The sequence below is a fragment of the Cyprinodon tularosa genome, unplaced genomic scaffold (genome assembly GCF_016077235.1).
Source record: "Cyprinodon tularosa strain WSP-4 unplaced genomic scaffold, ASM1607723v1 ctg359, whole genome shotgun sequence".
In the NCBI taxonomy this organism is placed as follows: Eukaryota; Metazoa; Chordata; class Actinopteri; order Cyprinodontiformes; family Cyprinodontidae; genus Cyprinodon; species Cyprinodon tularosa.
Window position 1 is genome coordinate 1,764,250 of NW_024039073.1, and position 27,121 is coordinate 1,791,370.

The 27,121-nt window shown below is 37.7% G+C and overlaps 1 protein-coding gene across 2 annotated transcripts; it reads right to left on the minus strand.

Moving 5' to 3' along the window:
- Positions 1 to 633: 633 nt before the first annotated feature.
- Positions 634 to 26,909, minus strand: LOC119790235 (pantothenate kinase 1-like). Of its 2 annotated transcripts, none has more exons than XM_038295690.1 (8): positions 26,075 to 26,909; positions 14,844 to 14,990; positions 14,462 to 14,667; positions 13,432 to 13,685; positions 10,440 to 10,616; positions 9,398 to 9,521; positions 5,555 to 5,680; positions 634 to 3,656 (listed from the first exon to the last, which is right to left on the minus strand). In XM_038295690.1, exons 1-8 carry the CDS (start codon positions 26,358 to 26,360, stop codon positions 3,597 to 3,599), a joined length of 1,380 nt encoding a protein of 459 aa, XP_038151618.1. In that variant the 5' UTR covers positions 26,361 to 26,909; the 3' UTR covers positions 634 to 3,596. The 2 variants fall into 2 exon arrangements, with proteins under 2 accessions (XP_038151618.1, XP_038151620.1); XM_038295692.1 differs by lacking the exon at positions 26,075 to 26,909 and adding an exon at positions 25,393 to 25,645.
- Positions 26,910 to 27,121: the final 212 nt, after the last annotated feature.

Genomic DNA, 27,121 nt, shown 5'->3' on the forward strand with positions numbered 1-27,121 from the left:
ACAGGTACATCCAAAATACTAAAAGCATCACAGCTTCCCAACATCTTTTAGACGGACTTGGGACCAATTTGGATTGGTAAAAAAAAACTAATGAAACAAATCAGTAGAGGCTGGAAGTAAAAATGGCATTTGTCATACAGGGTCCATTTCAGAAACTTGCAAAAACAAAAGTTGCAATGTGACATCAAGGCCAAGGCTGAGAACTAAAAATAAAAAAAGCACAAAATGAACCATTCATGTTGATCCTCTGTTCAGGAAAACAGAGATGCGTTCAAATTACTGCAGATCACAGGATGTTTGGAACATTTTTTTTACCTCAACCATTTAGGTTTTCAAAACAATCACACAGGTTCTGTTTCGCCAACCAAAAAAATAAATAAAAATAAACCACAAAAAACATGTTTTTAAATCATAGAAATCAAACAATTTGTACATAAAAGATCAAAGCTCACACCTTATATGATGTTCCCAGTGTTTTTCTGTAATGCACAATTGTTGTTTTTTCAATGCTTTTTTCAGATTCAAAGAAAACTTCAGAGGAACACATTTCTACAAAGACATATCTGCAGAAAACATTTCCATAATTTTCAGATGGAGAATATTGTTTTTTTTCCATTCCCATCCAGCAGGTGAGTGTTAAAGATAAGGATTTAGTGAAAAACCTAAGATTAGTTTTCCCCTTCACCATTCATTTCCTGCATGTCTGATGTGTCTCATCCAAGTAACCTTATTCCATACCAGTAAACAATCAGATTAAGCTTTTTCATTGAATTACTTACTTAATTTATGTTGATAAAAGAAACTTTGCTTTACATCACATTTCCATCTATTTTGGAATGAAGTACAGGACAAAGTATTCCTTAATTATTTGTAAGGGGCTCATGAGACTATAACAAATTATGCTTGACCATCGGCTGATGATTTAGGTACATGAGACACCACTGTCAGTTATGAACTAAAGCATGGCTGGTTTGTAATCTCCTGTAAAAACTAAATAAAAAAATTACTAAAAACTTGAAAGGTCTGCGATGGCGAAGGGGAAAAATGACCAGCATCCTTCCAATTATTAAAAGCTGAATATAATCCGTAACACATAAAAACAAACAGAACACAAGCACTTTTAAACCCCTTTAAAAGCTTGAAAATGAAAGAAGTCGAAGGGCACAGAACGGCAAAACCAGGCTAACACGCAGGAAAGGCAACAGATCAGGGTTTTCAGGTAAACAACAAAAAAAGGTGGCACAGACCCCAGCTTCATCTACAAACAGAATGGTACCCGATAGACTGAGGAGTCTGTCATCATCCAAACATGAGTTGGAACAAGGCGAACAAAGGAAAAATAAAATAAAAAGTTTGCTGCGTCATCACAGCAGGGTAGAGCACATTGATGGTTCAGCGTCAGGTGATGGCAAACACACCTCATCAAAGTCCTGCGCAAATATCGATGGGTTTTCACAGCAGTCTCTCCATTAACACTTGCACAAGTGAAGGCGCTTAAGAGTTTTTAATGCAACAGGCTGTCAGTGAAGTCTATTTCCCTTTCTCAAATTGTAAGTTGTGGATTGAGTTACTGCGGATATAATCAGAGTATGTGGGGAAAACAAGGGAACAACATAGCAGCAAACATGTTATTTAGTTGGGTGGGGGTCAAAGTGTAGTCCAAGTCTGTGTTAGATAACAGCAATCACTCATTTGTGTCGATACACAGAATACCTGCTAGGCTAACAAGAGAGAACACAATCAGGGGATTATTAGTGAAGCATGGGGTATGAAAACAGTGAGGAAAAAAGGCAATGATACAAACAAAATCTAATTCTGGGTGGAAAGTATGTAAACTGTTTTTTTTTTTTTTTCATAAATTCAAAGTCATGAAACCAGTTTTACAGTGCAACGTCTTAATCAGCACAAAGAGATGAAAGGTTGTAAAGGTCCAAGATTAAACAGTGATGTGTGCTAGCAGCCTGTCTATGACATCACAGGACGAATTCATAAAATATACGGTATTGGGCTATTTTAGGAGCAATGGGATTACTGATGGTTTTATAAATGAAGATCTTTACAGCATAACTGGAATGACAGGATGACAGTTATGTGCCAACATGGAGCAGTTATTAGTAAAAACGCTATAGATTTTTAAAGTCTAAAATAATTTTATAAGATGGCAGAGACAGCTGCCTGTATGAAGCTCAGAGCAACACATAAGAGTAAAGTAGTTGCTGTGCACTGCTGGCCAGCTGACAGAGGCTTTGAAGCTTTCACCTCTATTTGGAAAATATTTCCGGTTGCAAAAGCAGACAGCTCAACTAATTACCCAGCTAATATCAGCTCCTAACATTCGCAGCGCTATGTAAAGAGCACAAGGGCGAAATTTGATAATATGAGCAAATGGCACATAATACACCTAAATTTAACAGGGTTTTACTTACAAATGTGCTTCATTAAATAACATCAATACATGTTTTCAACATTACAATTGGAATAATCAAGAGTAGAATGGCCAATTACTGATAAAATACCTGTACCTGAAAATAACAGAGTCTGAAAGGATAAAATTCACCTGATTAATTAAAATTTCCTTGCATTACTTTTTTCTTCCTTAGCCAGTGAAGTGCAAGTATATCTTGCATAATGGGGGGCTTTAATTAGAAAGCATCAGGATCTGCATCGTTTCTATTTTGTTTTATGTTCAACAACAGCTTAAGTGATGAATTTCTAATGAGGACATCCCTCTGCACAAAAAAACATCAGAGTACCGCACTCAGATCTACTGGAAAACAAGGCTTTGGTCCCGTCATAAAGGACTGAACACATGAGGCTGGGGATGCATGCTTGGCAATACGGCAGAGTTGGTGTTAGTTTACAAGTAAGGAGACACAGAGAGGACAAAAACAAAACAAAACGTAAAGGCAGTGTGCAGAGGAGCAACACAGATGTCAGAACAGCTTATCTGCTTCCCATTTGACAAGGAGGTTGCAGATGAATCTCTACAGGGTTTGGCTTCAGTGCACTCCTTCAAAGACAGTAGAATGGTGCATGACTCTTTGAGCAACATCAGGTTAGCAAACTTACTTCCCAGAGTTGCATGTGGTAAAAAAACTGAAAGGTTTTCCGGGTGAAGAATGACGTCTTTTATGTGCAGACATCCTCTTCTGAACACAAGCTGCAAAAATAGTCACCTTTTTTTAATGCAGGATGTAATGCTACAGTAGCTATACACACAAACGCAACGCCCCCACCCCAACCCTCCCAGTAAAACCCTAGATTACTAAAATACTTTGTTTCTGCAGTTCCTGATAGCAGGAACAAACAGAAAACCATAAATTAAAGATCACAATATTAAAACTCTATGATAGAGGGAAATCTGGGAACGATTGTTAGAGGCCATTTTTATGTACAAGAGTTAAATTATTAAAATGGCTTTTCTCAGAATCTGAGTCTCTCTTAGTGTTCCTTTAGAGGTCTCCGATTAGGACCTTTCAGTAGTGTCATGTGCTAATGACGTCACAGCATTTAGAGTCGAGGACATTGTGGTGTTCACGAGAGAGGCTGACATAGATTTTTCTCCAGAGGCGGCGGCTTTGGCGGCAGAACTTCCTTCACAGGTCCTCCGATGTCTTCAGCAGCTCCATCAGTGCTCCAACTGCTCCAAAATAACCCTGAAACCAAACAATGGATGCATTAGGACACTTCTCGTACAAGCTTTAAGCAAAAAAGGCTGTTTAAGCAAGATAAAACGAAAAGCTGCAGATATGTGGAATCTAAATGTAGACTGAGAATTAAATTCAATTGAGAAATACTTTATTGATGGTAAAGGGAAATTAAATAAAATGTACAATTTTAGGATTTTAAAATCTTTTCTGGAAGAGCAACTACTAAGTAACAATGTTTAATAAAAGATTTAATATGAGAAAATATTGAAATTATGTATAAAATACTGCTGCTTTTTTTCAAAGGAGAATGCATTTATTTATAAGGGATATATACGTTCGTAATTACTACATACCTGTCCACTAGTCAGTTTTATAAATTTCTTTTCTTGTATGTAGATTTAAATTTTTTTCTTAATAGAAATTATTCATGCTGGAAACCTTGGATTTATGTTTTCATCCAAAAGGTTGGTTTTTGGTCAAAAATTTGTAAATTAAAAATAAGTTTCTAATCAAAAATAAATCTGTTAAATAAAGTAGAACAGGTACTGCCATGTCAAGAAGGATTTCTACTGTATTAAACCCCAAAGTTGCGAGTAGCGAGATGGAAGCTACATTGTAAGGCCTCCTTTCCATTCCCCTAATTTGTAGCTCCCTGAACAGATTCTACATCTGATTGAAGAAGAAACTGTGGCAGACTCTTTCTAAAAACGGCATATTATTTATATTATTAATATCAAATCATATTACTTGCTGTTGGAGGAAATAGGTCTGTCCACTTTAAATGTCAGTTAAACTTAAACTTGCCAGGAGTATAAATCATTTTGGGCTTAATTGCATCTTTCCAATCTGGCACCAAAAACTGGCCCTAATAGAGCAATGCTTAAATCTGAAAGAGTATCTATGAAGGGAGATAGAGCAGATATAACAGTTGCCACTTAGCAATTGTAAGATATTGATTATCAAAAGGGGTTTAAATAATTTTGGACAAGAAATGTCATATTTAATTGAAATAAATTATTATTTTTTGCCAAAAGTCATACCTTTCCAACATAGAAAGGTATGACAGATGGGTATCTTGCAATATCATCATCATATTGCAAGATACCCATCTGACAGATAACATGATCAACATTTAAAGAATATTTTAAATCCCGACCTGGGATTTTTTCCCCCAATTTGCTTAGTTTAGAAGGATTTTTCTCACAAACATTTACATAAATAAATAAAACAAATTAAACTAGAGCTAAATTATGCACACATTCTATTAGACTGAATCTGCAGACTTAGAAAGTGGGATACATTTTCTGCTGATCCATGTTCTATGAACTATGGCCCCCTCTCTTAGGACTGACCACCAATTTTAACTAAAAAAAAATAACCTTCAGTTATTTGCAAATCTAAGCCGAATGTAGATATATTCAAGCATTAGAACATGTGTCTTTCTTCACGTCCACAGTAAGGTATCTTTGTGAAGGGGCTAAACCAAATGAGGTAGTAAAGACAATGTCTTGTTCTTTTTTAGTTGTTGACATTTTTTGTAATGAAGTTGGGGCTTATGGTGCCGTGAACAATAGAACATTGCTTGGTTAAATCCTATTTTACCCAATGTGAGACCTATAGCACTGAGAGCTTCTGAAGTATTGCTTTGATTAAAAAGTTTATCAAAAGTCATTTTCACTGAAACTAAAAAGTAAAATGGCTCCAAAAAAACCCTATAATAACTGATTTAAAGCCTCTCCATACCAGTCATGCGTTATTCTCTAAATAAACGATATGAAATATTTGCTTAGTCTCAGATGTAACACACATTAATGCTTATAGTTAGATTCACTATAAATGAAACCCATTTATTAAAAAAATAAATAAAAATTAAAGTAATGTAATTTTTGTTGGGTGGTACTGACCTCGTGCTCCAGGAAGAGGGCTCTCAGCTGACCTTTGGACCAGAAGTCCATAGCATAGGCTAGCAGCTTTGTGGATAATGTGTTGATCCGAAGGAAGTTCCCAACAAACACCACTCGCTCAATTTTCTGAAACAAAGATAAACATGGAGAAAAATCTAATAGCAGGAATAAGTCAATGCAGTTACATCCCGAAATTAAGAACTATATGAACAGAAGAGAAAAAATCTCTTAACACTGAATAACAAAAAAGGACAATCCTTTTTTCCTGATTGTCAAAAAAATTTCAGAAACCTGCAGTAGCTCTTTTATCCACATGGTGGTGCTGAAGAGCTGATGTGAACCTCAGAGTCTGCCTGATTCACATAATCCTAAATCTATTGAAATGATTTTAAATATTTTTTTCATTTTGCAGCAGGTCTGCATGCAATGATAGCCCTGTACAATGCTGCTTGATCGCCATGCCACAAGGCAACACTGTAAAGAAGCTCACAGCATGCAGAAGGACTCCTAAATGAGCTCCTACTCCAAAGAAACGTCTGCTGAGCATGTGCCCTTATAAGCCACCTTCACTGAAATATTACAGCAGGGGTGTCAAACTCATTATATATCGGCCCAATTCAACATAATCAGGTCTTTAAAGGGACTGTTGAGTCAGAATAAATAAAACCTGTAATTTCACCATTTGATTTATACAGAACACAACAATGGTATAACAACTTTATTTCCAACTATTTTGCAGTTTTAGATACTTTGTGCACTTCTTTTTAATGACATTATATGCCTGTTTTACATCAAGGGCCAGATAAACTGCTTTTAACCAGCAAAACCCAATAACTCTTTTAATATAAGCTTTAAACTTTTCTTTTTTTTTTCTTTTTTGCAGCTACTTCGTTAAGAATGTGAAAATATTCTCCCAACTGCAGATTTCCATGCATGATTAAAATCTTGTGAGGTGTTGAACTGATTGTAGTCTTGGAAACAAATTTTAGCAGAGGCTGTAAGCTCAATGAATGTAATATCTTTATTAAACTTTAAAAAATAATATTGTTAATATGATGAGTGAAGGTTCGCCAGAACATTATTAAAAACATTCAACGCAGTACTTGAGTCAGATCAGCCTAAAACTTAATAGAGGGAATAAAGTATATTTTATTTTATTAACTGATCACCCTAAAAATAAATAAAAAACATAAAAATCCTGTGCACTGTGGCATTTTAAACAGAGTTGGGAAAATGGTCCCAACTCCCAAAAGAATTAAAGGTACACTATGCAACCGGTGTTGATTTTCCAGCGAGACTCCCCCCAGAGGGCGAAAGTAAAAGTGCACTGTCGTAAATATGCACAGCTGTTCTCCTGGTTTCTCCGTCAAGCCAGGCGCGGTGGTTTTGAGCTTAGCAGACAGGCGAACGCAGCGAATGACTAATGCTGCGTTCACACCGCAGCTGGCGCGACAGAAGCAGCGAGTTTACATGCAAAGTCAATGGTTGACGCGCGTCAAGGCGCAGCAAAAGGTCCCGCGGCGCGTTTTGAGGCAGCAGGCCCAGCGCGTCTGAGCAGCTGAAGCAGGGAGAGAGACACAGCGCTGATGATCAGAGGCTATGATCTCTCCTCCTAAACAGTTTATTGACGCCTAAATTAACTTAAAATGCAGAAATCTGCCGGCAGAATATGCAGTTTGGATTATTTAGATCAAAAACACCTACCAGCTGCCGCGGTGAACCGCGAGGACGTGACCTGGCCAGAGGCTGCTGATGAAGGGGTTCCTTCTGTCGGCGCACCGCTGGTATGTGGGGGTCTGAGCGGCTCCGACAGAAAAAATATTGAAGGCAGGATAATAATCTGAATGAACTGACGGCACTGATTACGTTTTCAGGTGTATTTTCTCATTTAAACACATATTAAAACTACTTTATTCCCACTGATCACAGCAAATATAGCTGCAAGGCAGAGAAAGGATAGTGAAGCTCCGCCCAACGCGCGTCAGACACACTTTTGCACCGCACAGCCAGAGCAGCAAAGCTGCTTCAGCTGCGCGTCAGAACTAACTTGCACAAGCAGCAAAAATGAAGCAGCAGACGCGATTTTGCTGCGTCCGATGTGAACGTAGCATAACTGCACAAAGATCACCACTGTGCTAGCAACGAGAATGCTTTTAACTGGGGGGTGTAGCAGTTCTCGGCCGTAAAGCAAGACTGACTCTCACGAGACTTCTGAGCCTGTGGGTGCGGGTCGGTGCTCCTGCAATTGCAAGTGCAGTATTTCCCCCACAGACCACCAGGGCGGCCGAGAATACCTTTGTTCAACCTGAAATGAATCATTTAATCATCCAAAACGTTATGGAACACATTAATTAACTGAAAAATGTTGCATAGTGTGCCTTTAAGAAGCGATCCATGATTTCCAAAAAAGATAACTTGCTTTGTTTTTTTTTTTAACAAGATTGTGGTGAGCAGTTTGAAACAGAGGTTCCAGGAATCGTCACCTGCTAACGACCAGATGTGCTGCAAGTTGTTAAAATGACACTGAAATCAGGCCTTTGTGCTGAATTTCAATGAGCCCAAGGATCAGTTTCTGAACGCATGTACTGTCTTTTCTGCACATATTGGTGAGAAACCTGTCTGTTGGAGGATGTGGAGTTAGTGCTATGACAGTTATGGTGTAGGTACCAGGTCTGCTCAGGTGGTCAGATCTGCTCGAGTCCTACGCATGCCACTTACGTTGCGCTATATGAATGGCTGAATGTTGCCACATGATGCTAAACATTGTTGGTTGTCCAGACCAAAAATGTTAACATAATGCAGCGGCCTCCGTTTGGCGAGTCGGGAGCATCTGTAGTGATAGTGTGTCTAGTGACCGACAAAGTTTTACCTGAATGATAACAAGGATGAAAAATCTTTTTAAAGGACCATGATATAAAGGAGGAGAGCTGGGTGGTGCTGTGGCTAAGTGCGCTCAGTATCTAACACATTAGCATATTTTAGCTCAGTCAGTTAGCCACATTAAGCTACATGACTTTTAACTTTGTGTCAACAACAACCGTTTGTTTTCTACAAGTAGAATAACCATTTTCTTGGTCCAAAATCTCTATGAAAGTAATTTTTAAGATTTTCCATTTGTCCTTCCCTGCCTTCAGATCTTAATAAAAAGAATAAGGAGCACTGAGACTTTTTGTGTCACCTTGTTAAATGGCAGAGGTCAGCGTGACCAAGGAGGCAGTGCTACCCTTTAAGAGAGAAGGATTTTTTTTCTTTTGGCTGCTTCAGATCGCAGTTAAAATTTCAAATAATATCAAATATAGGTAATAATAAGTTGGGACTCCAAAAGAGATTTGGTTCTAAGAAACGGGTGCAATACAGTTTGTCCGATGTCCATATGATGACGCTATAAGAAGGGTCAGGGCTCCAAGCAGATCTGGTAGCTACACCGGGAATGAACGCTTGTTTAGGTGTCCTCTACCCCACACATATCATACTTTGATGAAGACTCACTCAGAGTTGTGCGCTCGAACCCAGGAGCAAATACGCTCTAAGAGCAGACAGAGAGAACAACCTCTGAAGGCAGGGGTGGAGTGGCCATAAGAGGGGGGTCTATCAGGCTGGTCACATTCATTTTACTTATACCCCATTAAAACATTTCTGTGCAGGTCCATAGTGTGAAATGTTATTTAAAGAGTTTGTCCCGAGAGATCTCTTTTCAGGGAAAAGAACCGCAGAGATAGAGCATCAGGGTGCATACACAGAGCCTATCTTTAACAATAGCCATCCCCAATAGTTTTAAAAACGTGGAAGCAGGATTTTCTGTAATTTAATTAGGAGGAGACTTGCATGGTTGTGTATGTATACCTCATTGAGAGCACACATGCGCGCTATGGATCCTATGTTATTGGTGATGGTGATCAGTGTGGCTCTGGCCAGGTCTTCCTTACTGATGCTGTCTCGCTTCTCTTTGCACATCATGTGACCAAAACTGTAAAACAAGAGGAAGTAAACCAAATTTGAGCATAAATACAAGAATATAGGCTACTGTAAAAAAAAAAAAAAAAAAAAAAAAAAAAAAAAAAAAAAAAACAGGGATAGGTTAACTTTCCTACTAGTTGTTAGTCAAAACTTGAATTGCATAATTCTACAAGTGCAGCTTATCACCAAGTGTTTTGCTTCAATAAATGACAGAAAGGAACATCTTAACAGCACACACTGGTGATAGTATGATAGCATGATAAAACCTGCTTTCTTTGCTTTATAGATTAACCTTTGTACTGAATTAAAAGTTTACGAATCATACACAGAACCCAGGATAAACTGTTGTGTTTATGAGATGGTTTCCAGATATTAATTAACACAGTGTAATCTGATGTTTGGATAATCCATGCGGTCCAATTGGAGTCATTCCTATTGTCATTCTGTGTTTTGAGTAACCTGAAGTTCAACAGGTTAATAGTCAAGCGGACATAATCAGGGTAATGATACAGATTAAATCACTAAATAGAACATCTAAGAGGAGAAAAAAAAAATAAGTTTAATGAGATTTTAAACATAAAAATCTACTAGGAGACATGGTTTTGGGTTTAGTTAAAGTTCGATAAATGTTAGAGGCTTATCTTTAAGATATAATCTTGTATATAATTTTTATGCTAAATTTAAATTAACTGCAAAACTGGGACTGGTAACGATGACATAACCCATTTTCTTTAGGTTAAATCATTTAACACAAGAGAACCATTAGAATCACAGGAATGTGAAAATATGTAGGCCACTGCGTCAACGCAGAAACAGCTAACTTTTCTGCATCGACTGGAACCTGAAAGATCAGTTTGTGTGAATTCATGTCAGCGAAGGAGCTGCTCAGCAGCTTTGAAATCATCTGTGACGACAACATTAGGCCAACCTGGAGGCGACGGCAGAGCCCTGGAGGCCGAAGCGTTCGTAGTCTCCACCATAGATGTCTTTCACCAGTTTGTCCACGTTTGTGGAGTCACCCTTGCTGGCCATTTCTAACGCCTCCTCGAACGTCTCGCAGCCCGTCAGAAGACAGCAAAGGCCGAGGAATGTTCCACCTCCCAGACTGAAAATGAAAGGGAGGAGAATTTGTTACATTTATATAATAAAAGAATGGGGGGAAAAAATATAAGTCAGTTCAAGAAGGCAGAAAAGATTATTAGAAGGCAAATAGAAAGTAAAGGGAGAAGTACACGGATCAATAAAATGAAAAAAGAAAATATTAGAGATATGCAGCATAACTTCTTTTGTTTTCTGCTCTACATTTCTTCTGATGTTGTGCTTTGATCTAATCACTGTTAATGCTGTAGCCAAAACAATTTCCTGGGTGACGGCTCTACAAGGCAGTAGTGTGCAGATTACTTAAAGGGTTTTTATAATAGATCCCTGATCCAGAAACACAAAAGTGCTTGCAAATAACTTGAACCCAAAACTAGTCCAGCAGCTGAAGGTCTTTACCCCAAATAGGTTGGTTTAAGGAGTTTAAGGTAATGCAGAGATGCTGCTTTTTTTTTAATTGTCCTTATTCTGATGGTGCAAAACACAAACAATATACCATGCAGGCATCGGTACGAATGCCTGTCCATTTCAGTCATTTAGAGTATCAAGATAAAGTGAATCTGGTCAGGAAACTTAATCGCAAAAAAAGAAAATCATACCAAGGGTTCATCAGACGCAATGACATTTCTTTCACTTTTATTTGAGGATCTGAACCACTAAGATAAGCTTCAGGATTTGTGCCAAACACTTGTTGAAGGCTCCGTTTGTATGGATTGCAGCGTTCCATGGACGGTGTCATTGTCTCTATTGGCATCTCTTATCTTCCTCTCAAAGAAACTCTATATATTTTCTGCAGGGTTTATGTCAGTCTGTTAGCAAGCCAAGCATGGTGATACCATAGCTACTGAAGCAGGTATTGTGGCTTCTGGCAGTGTGGGAAAGGTGCAAGTCCTGCTGGTAAATCAAATCAGCCTTTTCATGAAAAGCATCAATAGAGGTGCTCTAAACATTTGAAAGATAAATTTTTTCACTTTGAACTTAATAAAACCCAGAAGAAATTGCTCCTCAAATAATTGTTGTCTGTGAAAACACACCAATAGAACTCCAGATTGTCCCTCTCCACTCTTCCTCTAAACTCATGGACCTTGATTTCCAAATGAAATGTAAAAATTGCACAAGCTTAAGACAATGAGCATGACTGTCCCAGCCAGTGTCCCGCATGCCTCTGTGTGCAGTGTCCAAACTCCAGCTGCAGTCCACGCTTTGACCCTCCCTCAAACCCTTTAATGGCCTTTGCCTCCCTTTCCCCTTAAGGATTTGGTAATCTCTGTTACATTTGCAGCTCTTGCACCATACTTTTTCATTAAACTCAAGTCTGCACTCTGAACAGCCGGCTTCTTTACGAATGAACCTTTTATGGCTTACCATCATTGAAGGATGTCAAACACAGCCAGAAAACTGCCAGCTCAGTTTATTCCCATGCAAGTCATAAAATAGCAGTAAACAAGTCCGTGTCAGAAATCATAGGTCTTATGTAACATTCCAGCTTTCGTGAAATTAAATTGTTTAGCAGCTGCATGCCATACCAGAAACAAACTTGAAATAAATGACTATATTTAGTAATGAATATGTAATATTCATTTTATTTTTTAATGGAATTACTGATTTTAATTAGTTTTTTTCCCTGCCATTTTGTATTATTTATTGAATAAAGAAGCCCCTGCTTAACTGTTATCATAATTACCCTACGGAGGAGTTGACGAACAATCAGTGATGACACAGAAACACACATTTCTTTTCTGAACTCTGTGGTTTTGATCTCACCAGCTAAACAACACCACAGCTTATGTGGAGGTTGGATCAACGCTGAAGTTATTTCTGACATTGCATCTGCATATTATGGTTGACGCTCCCTCTCTCTCAGACTTTGACATTTGAATCCAGTTTGGTATCAAGTACATGGAAGTTGAGGACTGTGTTATTTGGAATTTAAAAGCTGACATATCTGGTTAATCTACTATGAAAACAGACATCAGCCTCTATCAACACTTGTACACACCCACTAAGCAAATCAAATACTTCAAATACTTTAGTTTGGAGTAACAAATGACTAACTAACAACAGCGAGTGGTTTCTTTAATGTTTTCATTGCTATACCATAAAGTAACAACATCTATATTTTAGTTTAAAAGTTCAATTTATTTAAATAGCATTTGTTTGTTCTAGATTCATATAATATTCTACTTTTAAAAAGGCAAAAGAGAATTGTTTGTCTATGTACTGTTTCAATGTGTTACAATGGAGTCTTAGGTAACCTGAGCTGATGGAAGGTTCCAATCACAATAGAATCAAAAAAGTAGAAAAACTGGTCTCCGTTTAAAGTGCCTGGCATTCTTGGAAATTTCCTGTGAGAGTCGAGGCCTAAACATGATCTGCAAGGACAAAGAAATCTTCTTCTCTCCCTGGGATGCCAGAACTAAATGAACAATCTGTTCTTGAATCCCTGCTTTGGGAACTTTTTTGACAGCTTGTTCTTCTGGGCGGAGCCTTTGAGGCCTTCCTAGGTGTTCTGGACTTGGGTTTTTGTGATGTACCAAATGTCCCGGCCAGAAAGAACTGCAGCCTGTTTTGAAAGATTGTTATTTTTTATAATTATTTTGTTGCAGAGAGAATATGCTGGCCTAAATTGACATTACTTCAACACTGTTGTTTTTCCTGTAGATTTTCTATTAAAATAATGACCTTTTGTGTCATTATTACTAAAATGTTGAAAAAACATTTTGCAAAATATATTTCCAGACTACAACTGTTTAATTTTCAGTAGCAGATGCTGTGATATACGCCTACAATCGCCTGATGCTCATCAAGCCAGCTCTCCTCACCTTGTCCCTGTTACCCGTTTGTAGTCGTTCTCCGAGTAGACGGCCAGTATAGAGACCCCGGAGCCGATGTTGACCAGCAGCATTGGAAAGGGGTTGTCGAGGTTGCAGGGCTTTTTCACACAGTTGTGAGGGTCTGACGGGTTCTGGAAGTAGTAGCACTCCGGGTGTCCATTGAAACCCACTCGGTCGATAAACAGTAGACCACGGATGAGACAGTCCAGCTCATCCAGCTTCAGCAGCTCCAGGTCTGAAATCTGCGATAAACACAGAGGTGGGTTAGCATTTCCTGAACAAACAGTTTTAGTCAGTGTGAAGACTATTTTAGGCAGGTTGCAGGACAGATTTCACATCACAAATCTTAACTTTGCACAGACAATTTCCCAGATATCTTTTAAAAAAACTACTAGTTGTTTATTATTTGTTTTTTTCCCCCTAACATAAATGTGAAAGTTTGTGTGAATTTACGATAGAAATTGTCTAAATGTTGCAAGCTTTAAATATGGAACCGGCCAAAAGCAGGAAAGGTGGAACAAAAGAACGAAATGAAAGGGAGAAAAATGGAACAGAAGGAAAAAAACAGGTAGATAGAATGATAGAAAAATAAATTGATGCTTGGTGAAAAAAAAAAAAAGAAATGGTTGGTAGATGGATGTTCAGGGACGGCTTTTAGAAGATGGACACTAAAGCTAAATTTGTCCATATTTACTAAACTTAAATTAAATTTACATGGAAATCTTTATCCCGCATTGCAGGATAACATGCTGAATTTAGCCTAACTGGCCAAGAAGAAAACAGATGGCAGATCCAAATATTCTCTGAGAAAATATGTTCTAATTAAAAAAAATATCTACATCTTCTGGGATGACACAGACCAAAAGTAAATGGATAAAAAATATGATAAAATGAATTCGATAAATTAGAAATGTAGGTGAAGTCAACGTGGCCTTGTTAGGATCATCCAATAAGGCAGCAAATCAAATGACTTTGTTGAAAAGAAAAAAAAGGTTGATTCTTAAAACGCCACACTGACCGTTCTGAAGTCGTTCTCAAACTTGTACGCCCCGCCTCCCGTGGCACACAGCGTTGTGTGGAGGCTGGAGAAGTTTTTGTCTCTTCCCATCTGAATAAACCGGGGCATGGCCTGGGTAGGGAAGCGGATAAAGTGCAGGTTTCCTGTCCGGCCACACATGGTCAGGTTCCTCAGCTCCAGGTGGACGTCACGGACACCTGTTTTACCTGAGAAAAAAAATAAATAAATCACCTTTTTATTCCCCAACAGAGGTTATGAGCTAACTTGCAAATTAAGTATTTTGGATTGATTTTATAAAATTAAACAAATGACTCAGCTTTCTGAAAGATTTTCACAAAGTTATGAGCGTTAACTAGCTGAATGTTTGCATGAGCTTATATACCATAGGCCACATTTGAGGTGAGGTAGCGGCGGATAGATTTGAGGTTTTCAACTTCTTCTTGTTCTTCTTCTGCAGTGATGTCGACTGGCTCAAAATACACCAGCTTAACCAAGGTCCCTCCGATGTCCATACCAAACCAGGGGAAGGCTGGAGAAGACAAAAATATGCAATTAAATTAATTGTTTTTAAACAAAATATCTAATGCTAGATATCTAAATGGCAAACCAGCAAAGTTCAATAAAAAAAGAATTTTATAATTTGAGGAGTGTTACGTTGAAGCGGAAAAGATTGCACCGTTTTACTGTAATTGGACTGAAACTACAAAACAAGTTATCTTAGCAGGGGAAAAAAGCCTCTTTGATAAAACAAAAAACATCAATTGTCCATGCTATAAAGTATGAGCAGAATAACGGTTCTTTTCAGTTGATGCTAGTTAAACTACTGTTTATGCTCTGAAAACATTCTAAATGACTTCGTTTCGAGTAAATTATGGACGCTACCCACTCAGGACACTTGGAATACATTGGACGAGCAGTATGGAGGAATATTGACACGTTTTTTGTGGACTTTTATGGACCTTTCTGCCTCGGGCACCATAGACCTCCATTATTTGAATGTCAGCAGACAGCAAGAAGCCTCCCAGATCTCCAGATGCATTTGAGATATCAAAAAAGTACTCCAGAGTGTTGTTCAGCATGGGGGTGAGTAGAAAATGAAGGCTAATCATGTTTTGGGTGTACTATTCCTTTAAAAGTAGCCATGTTCTATGGTGGCTCATTTAGGACGCTACAAGATGCAGCAAGATGTTTTGTTACCATATTATCTTTTCAAAGAGATTAAAGCTTGTCAGAGTAGGAAACGGTAGATTTTCAGAAATCTCAAAGTAAACCTAAGGGGCTGCTAACTTTACAAGGAACACACAGACTTCTGTTTGAAATGTCAATCACACAAACAACAGAATTACATTTAAAAAACAGATGAAACTATGCAATCAGGTTACCTTTGTCTTGAAATAAAGAAGGGAAGAGCTTTGTAACACCAATCGCTTTAAATCTCTGGCTCACTGTTTAGTTTTAATAAATAAATGTTTTAAAACTTGGTGTAGCTGTTTTTCATTAAATATTTTTTCTTTCCAACATTTTATGTAGGGGTGGGTATTGCCAAAGAAGTCATGATTCGATTCGAATCACGATTCACAGCCCACGATGCGATTCTATCACGATGCATTACGATACTTGAATTATTGCGATGCATTGCAATATTTTCTCCTCCATGTTTTGTTTTTTAATGACTTGGCACAGTATCCCGCGGCCGGAAATGCTTGTGACACAAGGCAGCGTGCGTCAACACATTTGCAGCGACATCTACTGGACTGAAAGTTGTATTACACTTGTTTTTGGCTGATGTTCGCCAACCATTCATGCAATTTTATTTATTCATTTTTTTAAATTAATAATCGATTCTTGGCATCAAGAATCGATGCAGTAGATCACGAAAATTAGAATCACAATGCATCATCATCACGATTATTTTGCCCACCCCTAATTTTATGTGTGCAAAAAAAAGCAAAAAAAAAGTAGCTATCATTTTTGTTAGAAAAGAGTGAATAATATAGGTGGGGTCTAGCAAGTTTTCAACAATTACAAGTAATAAGTCACAACATCTGATCTTTTCATCACTAAATGACCTTAGGTGTAAATTGGTCTAAAAGAAAAGCATGAATCAATGTCAGCCATAATTAGTGTAAACTGTATGTATGAAAAAGGAAAAAAAACACTAGTGTTGTCTTAGGCTGCGGCTGCAGGAAGTCGGTGCTAACAGCAGCTAGAGCGATTACACAATTTTCTTTTTGAGGTAAATTGAGTTGAAGATTGAGTGACGGGAAGACTATGCAATCTTTCACAAAGACAGGCTGGTAAAGAAATAAATAAAATAAAGCACATCTCACCAAGAGGCAATGTTCCCATGGAAACAGGTACCCTCCCTTCCCCCACCGTCTCTCATACACTCTCCAACCTTCCATTTTCTCTTCCACTTAGCTTCCCCTCACGACTTCTGCAGTTTATGCATACCATCCATCTTCCACTACACCCCCACCCCCTCCACTTGACTCTCACTATTAAAGTGAGGTACTGTTGGCACTAACACGGGAGGAGACCCAAAACTGCCGGACATAACTGAGACACTGAAGATGAAATCATCTTAAGCATCACTTTTATCTTCAATACTACTCATATCCACAGATTAAAAAAAAGAAATATGATCCGACTAATAGAGGTTTAACCCTTATATCAATGCAAGTTCTTTCACAACTGCAGCTGAGAATTAGACAAAAAAAAAAAAAAAACTTTTCTAATCAATAAATCATATATGATATTTTACCACTAATAAAAGAAAACTTCCCAATTACAAGCTGGTAAATTTGAGAGGATCCTAGAAAAGTGCAGTTTGCAGTTTTTTCTGATAATTATGGAGCTTAAAGTATTACAGAGAAATCCTCCATACTGCCGGTCAGCTGGCTATATGGAGACACCTAAATTTTTGCAAAACAGGAATAACATTTTGTTTAATAAGAAATCAAAAAATGTTAGTTACTTTAGCAGGGTTTATCTTTTAAATATGTAAATAAAAGAAACAAGCAATTTCTCAATAAAATGTGTTTCTGCCTGCATGTGGTCCACTATTTTTAGCAAGCATCACCACTGACCCACTTCTGTTTGTACAGGCAGTTCAACAAATAGCAAAGTACTGGTTGACACAACTTTGGAAAGATAGTTTTATAACATTCGGCATGACACAGTTGACTTAAGGTTACCACAGGCCAAATTAAAGAGGGTCTCCCGCTACTCTTTAAACTTTAAAATCTTAATATTCTTTTCTACCAGTGCTGCACTGAGGTAAGTAAAGAGGGAATAAAAAGAGCTGAGTCTGACCTCTGATAGAACTAAAACAGTTGGAGCATTCAGAAATGGGGTTTTAAAACAACAAAATGCATGATTTCTTTTATTTGATTAAACATATATCATTGTGTAAAGAGGCATTTTCCAACAACAGGTACAGGTGTCCTGAAGTGCACCAGGTGGACCATCTCTCCAAGAACTCTATTTAAGTTCATGCCATGTTGATTTTGCGCAGCCAAAGGTCTCTGTAAAAAGGAGTAGGGCTGGGGAGGAATTTGTATCTATGTGGGTGAAAGGCGTCCAGACACACACCTGCATGTCCACATGACTGCAGAAAGTTTACACATGCTAACAGGACAGCAACCTGTATTGCCATCATTTGTTAAACTTTAATTGTCCTGTTTAGATGATGTCCTGTTCTGGTTCCAAGGCTCTGATACGATAAGAACAAACGCCAAAGTGCTGCTGAAGATTACACTGATACAGCAGCACGAGCTGATAAAAAAAACTTTTCTCAACTTAACGAGAAGTTTTGTCCTCAAATAATAACATTTTCTCCATTGAGTAAGTTTATCGCCTTTTCAGGTGTAATTTTACAACACTATGTATTGTTCTTATTTGGTAGTAGAACTATGAGAAATCTAAAGCATGGCTACATTTTGTTGTATCTTCTCCTAATGTGTGGCTCCACAGTTGAATATTAATTTGTACATTTAAATTATAAAAGGGCATATTTAAAAACCAAACATTTGCTCATTAATTTACATAATAAGGTAATGTGCTGTAGAAAAATCCAAATAGGTGTAATTATTTCCTTCTCACTAGCTCCCACCTTTTTATAGCTTGCCCACAAAAAAAAAATCATAAAAAATGCCATTGGGTGTAAGACTGAAACAATCAGATTAATGGTGATTAATCAATTATTGAAATAATCATCAAGTAATTTAGTCATAATTAATCATTAACTCTAGTATAGAGACGCTAAAACATGCTAACATGTTAGTTAACAGAGCAACCCACTTAGAGCAGTAATTATACTAAAATTGTAAAAAAAAAAGAAATAAATAATTAGATATATATAAACATTTTGCATTTAAGATAAAAAAAAATTATTTCGTCTGTTGATATGCTTTATCCAGCCTCCTCTAGTGGAAAAGTAGTTTCAACTGGTTTGATTTAGTAAAAAGTTTTCTTTGGCTATCCGATATGTAATTGATTAATCAAAAAATAATCAATAGATTAATCGATTTGGAAAAATAATTGTTAGTTGTTGCCCTAATTGAATGGTAAAATATTACAAATCTACGGTGGCTCTGAAGTGCAAACTGCAACTACAAATCTAAAAGCACAACTACATTAAGGAAAACACAATTACATTAACTTACCGGAAAAGGTAGGTTCCCATAGGGAAACATGAGACATCGGTGATTGGACGACGGAGCCGTTTGACCCTTGAACCGGAAGTTGCGTCGTCTGAACATTCCAGCTCCTTTTAAGTGTGTGTCTTCAGTGTACGCAAACTAACTGAAATTTCGTGATTAGTCTTGAGCATATCCAGTATCACCTCGGACGTATGTCCTGATTCAAAATATTCCTGGATAACGGCAGCTACAGGTGCTGGTCATAAAATTAGAATATCATGAAAAAGTAGATTGATTTCAGTAATTCCATTTAAAAAGTGAAACTTGTATATTATATTCATACATTACATACAAACTCATATATTTCAGATGTTTATTTTGTTTAATTTTGATGATTACAAATGACAACAAATGAAAATCTCAAATTCATCATATCAGAAAATTAGAATATTACTGAAGACCAATAAAAACAAAGGATTTATAGAAATGTTGGCCAACTGAAAAGTATGAACATGAAAAGTATGAGCATGTACAGCACTCAGTATTTAGTTGGGCCTCCTTTGGCCTGTATTACTGCAGCAATGCGGCGTGGCATGGAGTCGATCAGTCTGTGGCACTGCTCAGGTGTTATGATAGCCCAGGTTGCTCTAATAGTGGCTTTTAGCTCTTCTGAATTGTTGGGTCTGGTGTATTGCATCTTCTTCTTCACAATACCCCATAGATTTTCTATGGGGTTAAGGTCAGGAGAGTTTGCTGGCCAATTAAGAACAGGGATACCATGGTCCTTCAACCAGGTATTGGTAGCTTTGGCACTGTGTGCAGGTGCCAAGTCCTGTTGGAAAATGAAATCTGCATCTCCAAAAAGTTGGTCAGCTGCAGGAAGCATGAAGTGCTCTAAAACTTCCTGGTATGTGGCTGCGTTGACCCTGGACCTCAGAAAACACAATGGACCAACACCAGCAGATGACATGGCACCCCAAACCATCACTGACTGTGGAAACTTTACACTGGACTTCAAGCAACGTGGATGAAGTGCCTCTCTTCTTTTCCTCCAGACTCTGGGACCTTGATTTCCAAAGCAAATGCAAAATTTACTTTCATCAGAGAACATGACTTTGGACCACTCACCAGCAGTCCAGTCCTGTTTCTCTTTAGCCCAGGCAAGATGCTTCTGACGCTGTCTGTGGTTCAAGAGTGGCTTGACACAAGGAATGCGACAGCAGAAACCCATGTCTTTCATACGTCTGTGTGTGGTGGTTCTTGAAGCACTCACTCCAGCTGCAGTCCACTCTTTGTGAATCTCCCCCACATTTTTGAATGGGTTTTGTTTCACAATCCTCTCCAGGGTGCGGTTATCTCTCTTGCTTGTACACTTTTTTCGACCACATCTTTTCCTTCCCTTCGCCTCTCTATTAATGTGCTTGGACACTGAGCTCTGTGAACAGCCAGCCTCTTTAGCGATGACCTTTTGTGTCTTGCCCTCCTTGTGCAAGGTGTCGATGGTCGTCTTTTGGACAACTGTCAAGTCAGCAGTCTTCCCCATGATTGTGTAGCCTATAGAACTAGACTGAAAGACCATTTAAAGGCTTTTGCAGGTGGTTTGAGTTAATTAGCTGATTAGAGTGTGGCACCAGGGGCCATCAATTTTGAACCTTTTCACAATATTCTAATTTTCTGATATGATGAATTTGAGATTTTCATTTGTCGTCATTTGTAATCATCAAAATTAAACAAAATAAACATCTGAAATATATGAGTTTGTATGTAATGTATGAATATAATATACAAGTTTCACTTTTTAAATGGAATTACTGAAATCAATCTACTTTTTCATGATATTCTAATTTTATGACCAGCACCTGTATGTTTGGGGTGCCGACAATATCCATGTTTTCAAAAGCCGCAGCAGGCAGAATGACTTCCGGTTCAAGGGTCAAACGGCGCCGTCATCCAATCAGCGATGTCTCATGTTTCCCACTGTAATTGTGTTTTCCTTAATGTAACTGCGCTTTGCTTTATGTAGTTTTGTTTTTCTTAATGTAGTTGCACTTTGCTTTATGTAGTTTTGTTTTTCTTAATGTAGTTGCACTTTGCTTTATGTAGTTTTGTTTTTCTTAATGTAGTTGCGCTTTGCTTTATGTTGTTGGGATTTCCTTAATGTAGTTGCGCTTTTAGATTTGTAGTTGCAGTTTGCACTTCAGGGCCACCATACAAATCCCTCATAGTTGTGAGGTCTCATTCGAAATATTACATCTACTAGTGTCTGGAGATATCTCTAAACATTTTTTTACACAACTTCAGCTATTCAACATGTCCAAAATAATCATTTTTAACTTAAAAAATGCAATCTTTAATATTGTATATCTGGTGTATAATTCATAAATAAGCACCATCTATTCAGCCTTCCCCTAAACTTCTAAAACTTAATTGAAAAGCTAATCTCATTGGTTAAAAAAATATGTAAAGCAAATATATCCTTCCAGCTGCGTAAAGACTACAGTGGACTGGACGTTTTTGACGTCTTCTGGATACTGAGAAAGGAAGGATTTTGGGAGCAAACACATTGGTGAATAAGCCCACCTGACCTAGAAATCTAAAATGGCAGAAATATGTCTGTAGAAAAAGGAAAAATTAGCTTTTAAGAACTTAATTTTTACTCCTTCATGGGGAAAAACATGCTTTGGTCGATTATTAGGACATTTGTTTTTATTTTATGGGAAATAAAACTGGATATTTCTTTTCTGTGGAGTGTTATGGACAAAATGAGCCAATTTAAAACAGGATAGAGCGTGTTTTGAAATGCCAGAACACAAAAACAAAGTAAGAAATAAAAATGATAAATTCTAATTAAATGACAGATTATTAGTAACTAGTGTTAGTGGAGTATCGTTGGCTTATAATTAAGTTGATAATCATTTTCTTTTGGAACACCTGATTATAAAGATTTACAACATGTTGGGTTTTGTTTACAAATAAATTTAGTGTTAAGATGCGGAACAAAATGTGAAGGTAAAGCGTCCCAAGGCCGGGTGGTGGGAGCTAAGGGGTTAAAGTCTTTTATTATTAATAAACTGGTTTCTCCTGAGGATGGTTATTTCAAATAATTAAATTATAAAATAAACAATCAAAATGAATCATACTTTAATTCCAAAATATGTCAATGATAAACGTATTACTTAAAATATATTTCAGCCGTAGCCAATAATATACAAATCACTCAATAATAGTTTATCCAGTTTGCATTTTAGTCTACAAACTTATCAGCTGGTAGAAAGGAGATGACATTTATTTCATTTTTACAGCATCCTATGGGTGCACTGATCAATCCGGCACAGGTACCCAGACTTAGGCGCTCTGAGCTTCTCATTTGTATCTCACAACAGTATCTCATGAGCAGCTAAAAAGTATTTGTAAAGTAAGTACTTATGTACCAAGATTTTCAACAACAACAAAAATGAAAAGATCTAAACATTGAGGAAATTGGGGAGAATGTTTGTTAAGAAAAGAAAAAATAAGAATCTGCCAGAAAACCTGCAATCTGTGCTGAAATATCGTTGGACAAAATTACATAAGAAATAACCTGAGAACAGGAGGATGAGTTTCACTCAGAAAAACCGGTTGGATGCAGATTGTTTTTGCAAATATGTTTTTTTTTTTCTGGGAGTTGTCAAAGATTGAACATTTTCCTGACTTCTAATTTTAATAATCTCAAATCTGACCTAACATTACTACAATAAAAAAGAGACTTGGTCTACAACTCCATTATAGACAGTAGAGGACCATTGAGTTATTTTTAACAACAAAAGTCGACTTCTGAACAAGCCCACCTCTGTTCACGGAGTTTCAATTGTGGCTCCTTTTTAATACCCATGAGCTTCTTATCTAACAAAAGGTGAACTGTATCATAGAACTCCTTTTTGTTTTCTAGAAGTCCTTCCAATCAAATGTGTCCTTACAGCCACACCCTAAAGAAACCACTGTTTCACTGGTACCAAAGCAACTTGTATTTCACCTATTTTATCTATCATATTATCATGTTGCTGTAGTATTTTTAATAAAGTCACTGACCAAAAACATATTTTAAAACATTTTTTTCTGTTCACTCTTTCCTACATCATTGCTCCAGCTGATCAAAGTTTGTATTTGTAAATTCACACATGTCAAAAGAACCCACTGAAACCTTTCCATCAGACTTGGACTCTGGATTTTGGTCGGTCTGATGGGCTCAAATAAGAAACCTTATCATAAATCTCCTCCACTGCATACAGTGGATTTATGGTGCTTGTGTAGATATTCTGATTTTTCCAAAACATTTTTATCTTTTTTGTCAGTTAAAAACATTTCCCTCTTTTCTTATCCAAAGATAGTATGCTTGTTCTATGTTTCACTAATACTTACAAAAACAAAACTCAGGGCTGATAAGTATGACATGAAGTTTAAGTTTTCTCATCACATAATGATGGTTGCAAATCATTTTGGTAATAGTAAAAAAAAAAAGGCGTCTGTAAAATGGCGCTGATAAATGTGTTCTTAAGATCAATAATGATTATGACAAAGTATAAAAATAATTAATGATATTTAATATTACAGAACTTATATGTCGGATCAGGCAGTGTTCTTGTATTGTTATCTTACTTTATACCGCTATAAAATTAAATATTTTAAATTAAACATGCTGTTAAGTTCTTATAGAGTGAATAATCTCTTAAAATCCCAGTTAGATTCAGATTTGACATACCGGTACTAGAATACAAACGAGGAATACGTCAGAGTGGGTTACCCATTGTTTAAACCAACTAAAACCGCTAAGAAAGAAACAAAAGTGAAAAAAATCCAATCCCAGAGGGAACCACATTCCGGGGTCAGCACTCTGTTTGGAAAAGCTTTCATCCGGGTATATCAGAATGACTGGACTCTCTCCGAAGATAAGTCAGCCATAAACAGAGAATCTCTACCGGACCTTTTAATGGTTACAGGGCAGATACATCTCTAACTACGTAATCAGACATAACCCATCTAGAAGGCTGCTCAGCCTCTGGCTCCTTTGCAACATGTTCTCCCTGCATTGCTTTACTTTGCAGAGGTCCACTTATTCCTCTATCTGTTATGATAAACATAATAAGTGCTTTAAAGGATGCTTCTATATTCATATTTCTTCCAAAGTTGTTATTAATATATTAGAAGTTACTGCAAGTTATGGTGAAAGAAATACGCAGCTGTGGCTGCTAAAGAAACAAAAAAAAAAAAGAAAAATTCGAGGGAGGTGGGGTCAAAGTTATTACAACACTGGCTTATATAATTGTGTAATAAAGTAAGCACAACTAATGACTTGTGAATCAGACTTTCAGATGGTTTTATGCTGCTGCTCCCATCATTAACTCATATTTACATTAAAACTAACTTATTTGGGTTTGTTAGATTTATAATATATATCTTAACTAAGATTTCTAGCTTAATTTATAGGTACCATAAACAGATCGATGTATATAAACAATGGTGAATTAAGTCTATAAACAGTTCTTGTCGTGTCTGCATTTTATGTTTTTTCATATATCAAAAAAAAAAAAAAACTTTGATTGATGAAAGCTGTCATAAATGTATATCTTATTTTAACTTTCAGGATTTTTTTAATGTTACCATTACAAGAGCTTTGCTGCTGGTTGACAGTCACCCCCCCCAAAAAGCCGTCAAATGTTACAATATAAGGCCAAAACAAACAAGTGACAAGCTATACCTAATCATCCTAAGGCTAAACTGTTTGCTCACTTTCTCCTACACTTCAATTTAATTTCAATTCAACTAAATTAGTTGTAACTTAGTAGAAATATGGGAACAAACAATCCCTTAGGCAACTAATATTTGTAAGGTTATCTTTTATGTATGCTTGGTACTAGAAAATAAGAAATGACTTGTTGAAATTGGCTCTAAATACCCAAACATTTCTTTGAAACCATAATAATACCCAATGCATTTTCTTTCCACCCCCATCCCTGACCAAAACAATTACTAACAGATGTAAGGAATGCAGTATGGCTGACTAACAGACTATTATCACAACACTATCCCTGTATCCCAGTACGCTAGTATCTCTGCTGATAAATCCACAAAGCAAGAATGAGTTTAACCATAGATACCCATGTTAAACCAAAAAACAGTCGCTAGAAATCTTGACCATAGTAGAATTAGCATTTTGCATGAAATGTGCAACACTCTTGAAACACAACTTTCCTAAAAAAACAATTATAAATCGTTTTCTTATTACAATGAAGCAGAAACTAACTCACTTACCGGGTTTCTTCTCAGTTATAAGCTTCATTGTTAGGCAAAATGTATGCCCCTGAAAGCAAACAAACGATTTTCGGGATACTTTATAAACACTGCTTATTAAAGGGACGAATTAAAAACGCGACTCTCTGTACTGGGTGTTAATGAAGACTTCACAAACCGAAGAAAACAACCGGTTTCGGCATTCTGGGCTAGACATATGAACTTTCATAATACGATCATCACATCTTCCGAACCACTTGGTAAGGATAGGGGCGGTTCCCTCCTCATTCACCCTTCCTATTGTAGACAAGAGTCGAGCCCTGATTGGCTGAGACAAGCCAGGCCCACTTATCAGGAGCTGTTTCACCACCGGAAAGCGACCAATCAAAGAGCTCCAAATGCAACCTGAGGGTTGATAAACAGTGAAAGAGGTCTCCCTGGTGACGGCTAGCTGCTGGACGGAGCTGTACAGTGTCAGAGCAAAGGGAGGTCCATAACATTGCTCAGTTAAAAAAAACACACAAAAAAACAATAACAAATGAAAGACACGACACATAAAGTAACGTAAGATATAAAAAAAAACGAATGGTTACTCCCAATGATTAAAAGACGGAATGAAGCCGGTTGCAGTGACACAATCGTGTCAGAGCAGAGACATTGTGAATGACAGTCAGTGACACAGACTCCATTTTCTGTCACTTACGAGGTCTGTTCCTTTTCACCGACTCCGTCCTCCTACGCAGCCGGGATCTCTTTGCTGGGGACCCGTTGCACTCTTTCTCCTCCCCCCGCTGCAGATGATGCATTTCAAGCGCATTGCTGCCGCTGCTGCTTGGTCCCGTTGTCAAACCGAATGCATTATTACAGGAGCAGCCGCCGTTAGCGGTTACCACCACGAGCCCATTCAACCCCCTCGGGCTTTGTCCATTGTTGACATGGAAAGGTCCCGCCGATCCCTTCTTGTCCACCAACGATTTAGCTTTATCCATGGCAGGCGTTAGTTTATCTTAGCATCTGCAGTAAACGGACGGGTTTAGCCTTAAGCTAGCGTAGCTTAGCTTGCTAACACTAGCCCCGTTTGATAGCAGCTGAGAATGCCGCGCGGGTAGCGAATGCCGTAGTTACGCTAAAATAAAAACATTTCCCCCCCTCTTTTTTGTTGTAAAGCCGTTTTAGTTTAAATGGGAGCACTAGCTAAAACGTAGCGTGTCCTTTGAGGTCACGCGCGGTCATCCCCCCCCTGCAGTAGCCTGTGTATTTGTGTACATATATAAGAATGAGTAGCTTGGCTGTTACGAAGCCCGAACCCGTCCACCTCCCTCGACCGGTTTTATCTTCTGTGGGGGAAAATGACAACACATACACTAATATACAGACGTTGATACAAAAGAATGGGCTAGTCCAACGTAGCGACTATTCTCCACCAGATTAAGAAAGCAAAGCACGCGCCTTCGGACAGCTGTTGGCTATTTATTTATAAGCTTCGCTCTCTACCTCATTCCCCACAGGCGCGTGACGTGCTGCTCAACGCTGCCATGCAGTCTGAGAGCAACAGAAAAAAATGAACCGAAGTAACCCCGAATTATACCCCCCCAAAAATCCACAAACATGTAATTTTATGGATTACCCATGGAGGGGGTGCATTCTGTTAGACTGGATATCAACGGGAGCATTAGATAACCTGTCACCTCCAGTCGAGATACAAAGGTCAAACAACAATCTCAGCTTGATAGAAGAAAAAAAATCACTT

Excerpts from the sequence above, each read along its gene's own strand:
- LOC119790235 (XM_038295690.1), bottom strand. The coding sequence starts at position 26,360 with ATGGATAAAGCTAAATCGTTGGTGGACAAGAAGGGATCGGCGGGACCT. Across the intron at positions 13,686-14,461 it reads TTGAGAACGACTTCAGAACG|ATTTCAGACCTGGAGCTGCT; the intron begins GTCAGTGTGGCG and ends TGTTTATCGCAG. Across the intron at positions 10,617-13,431 it reads AAACGGGTAACAGGGACAAG|TCTGGGAGGTGGAACATTCC; the intron begins GTGAGGAGAGCT and ends TTTCATTTTCAG.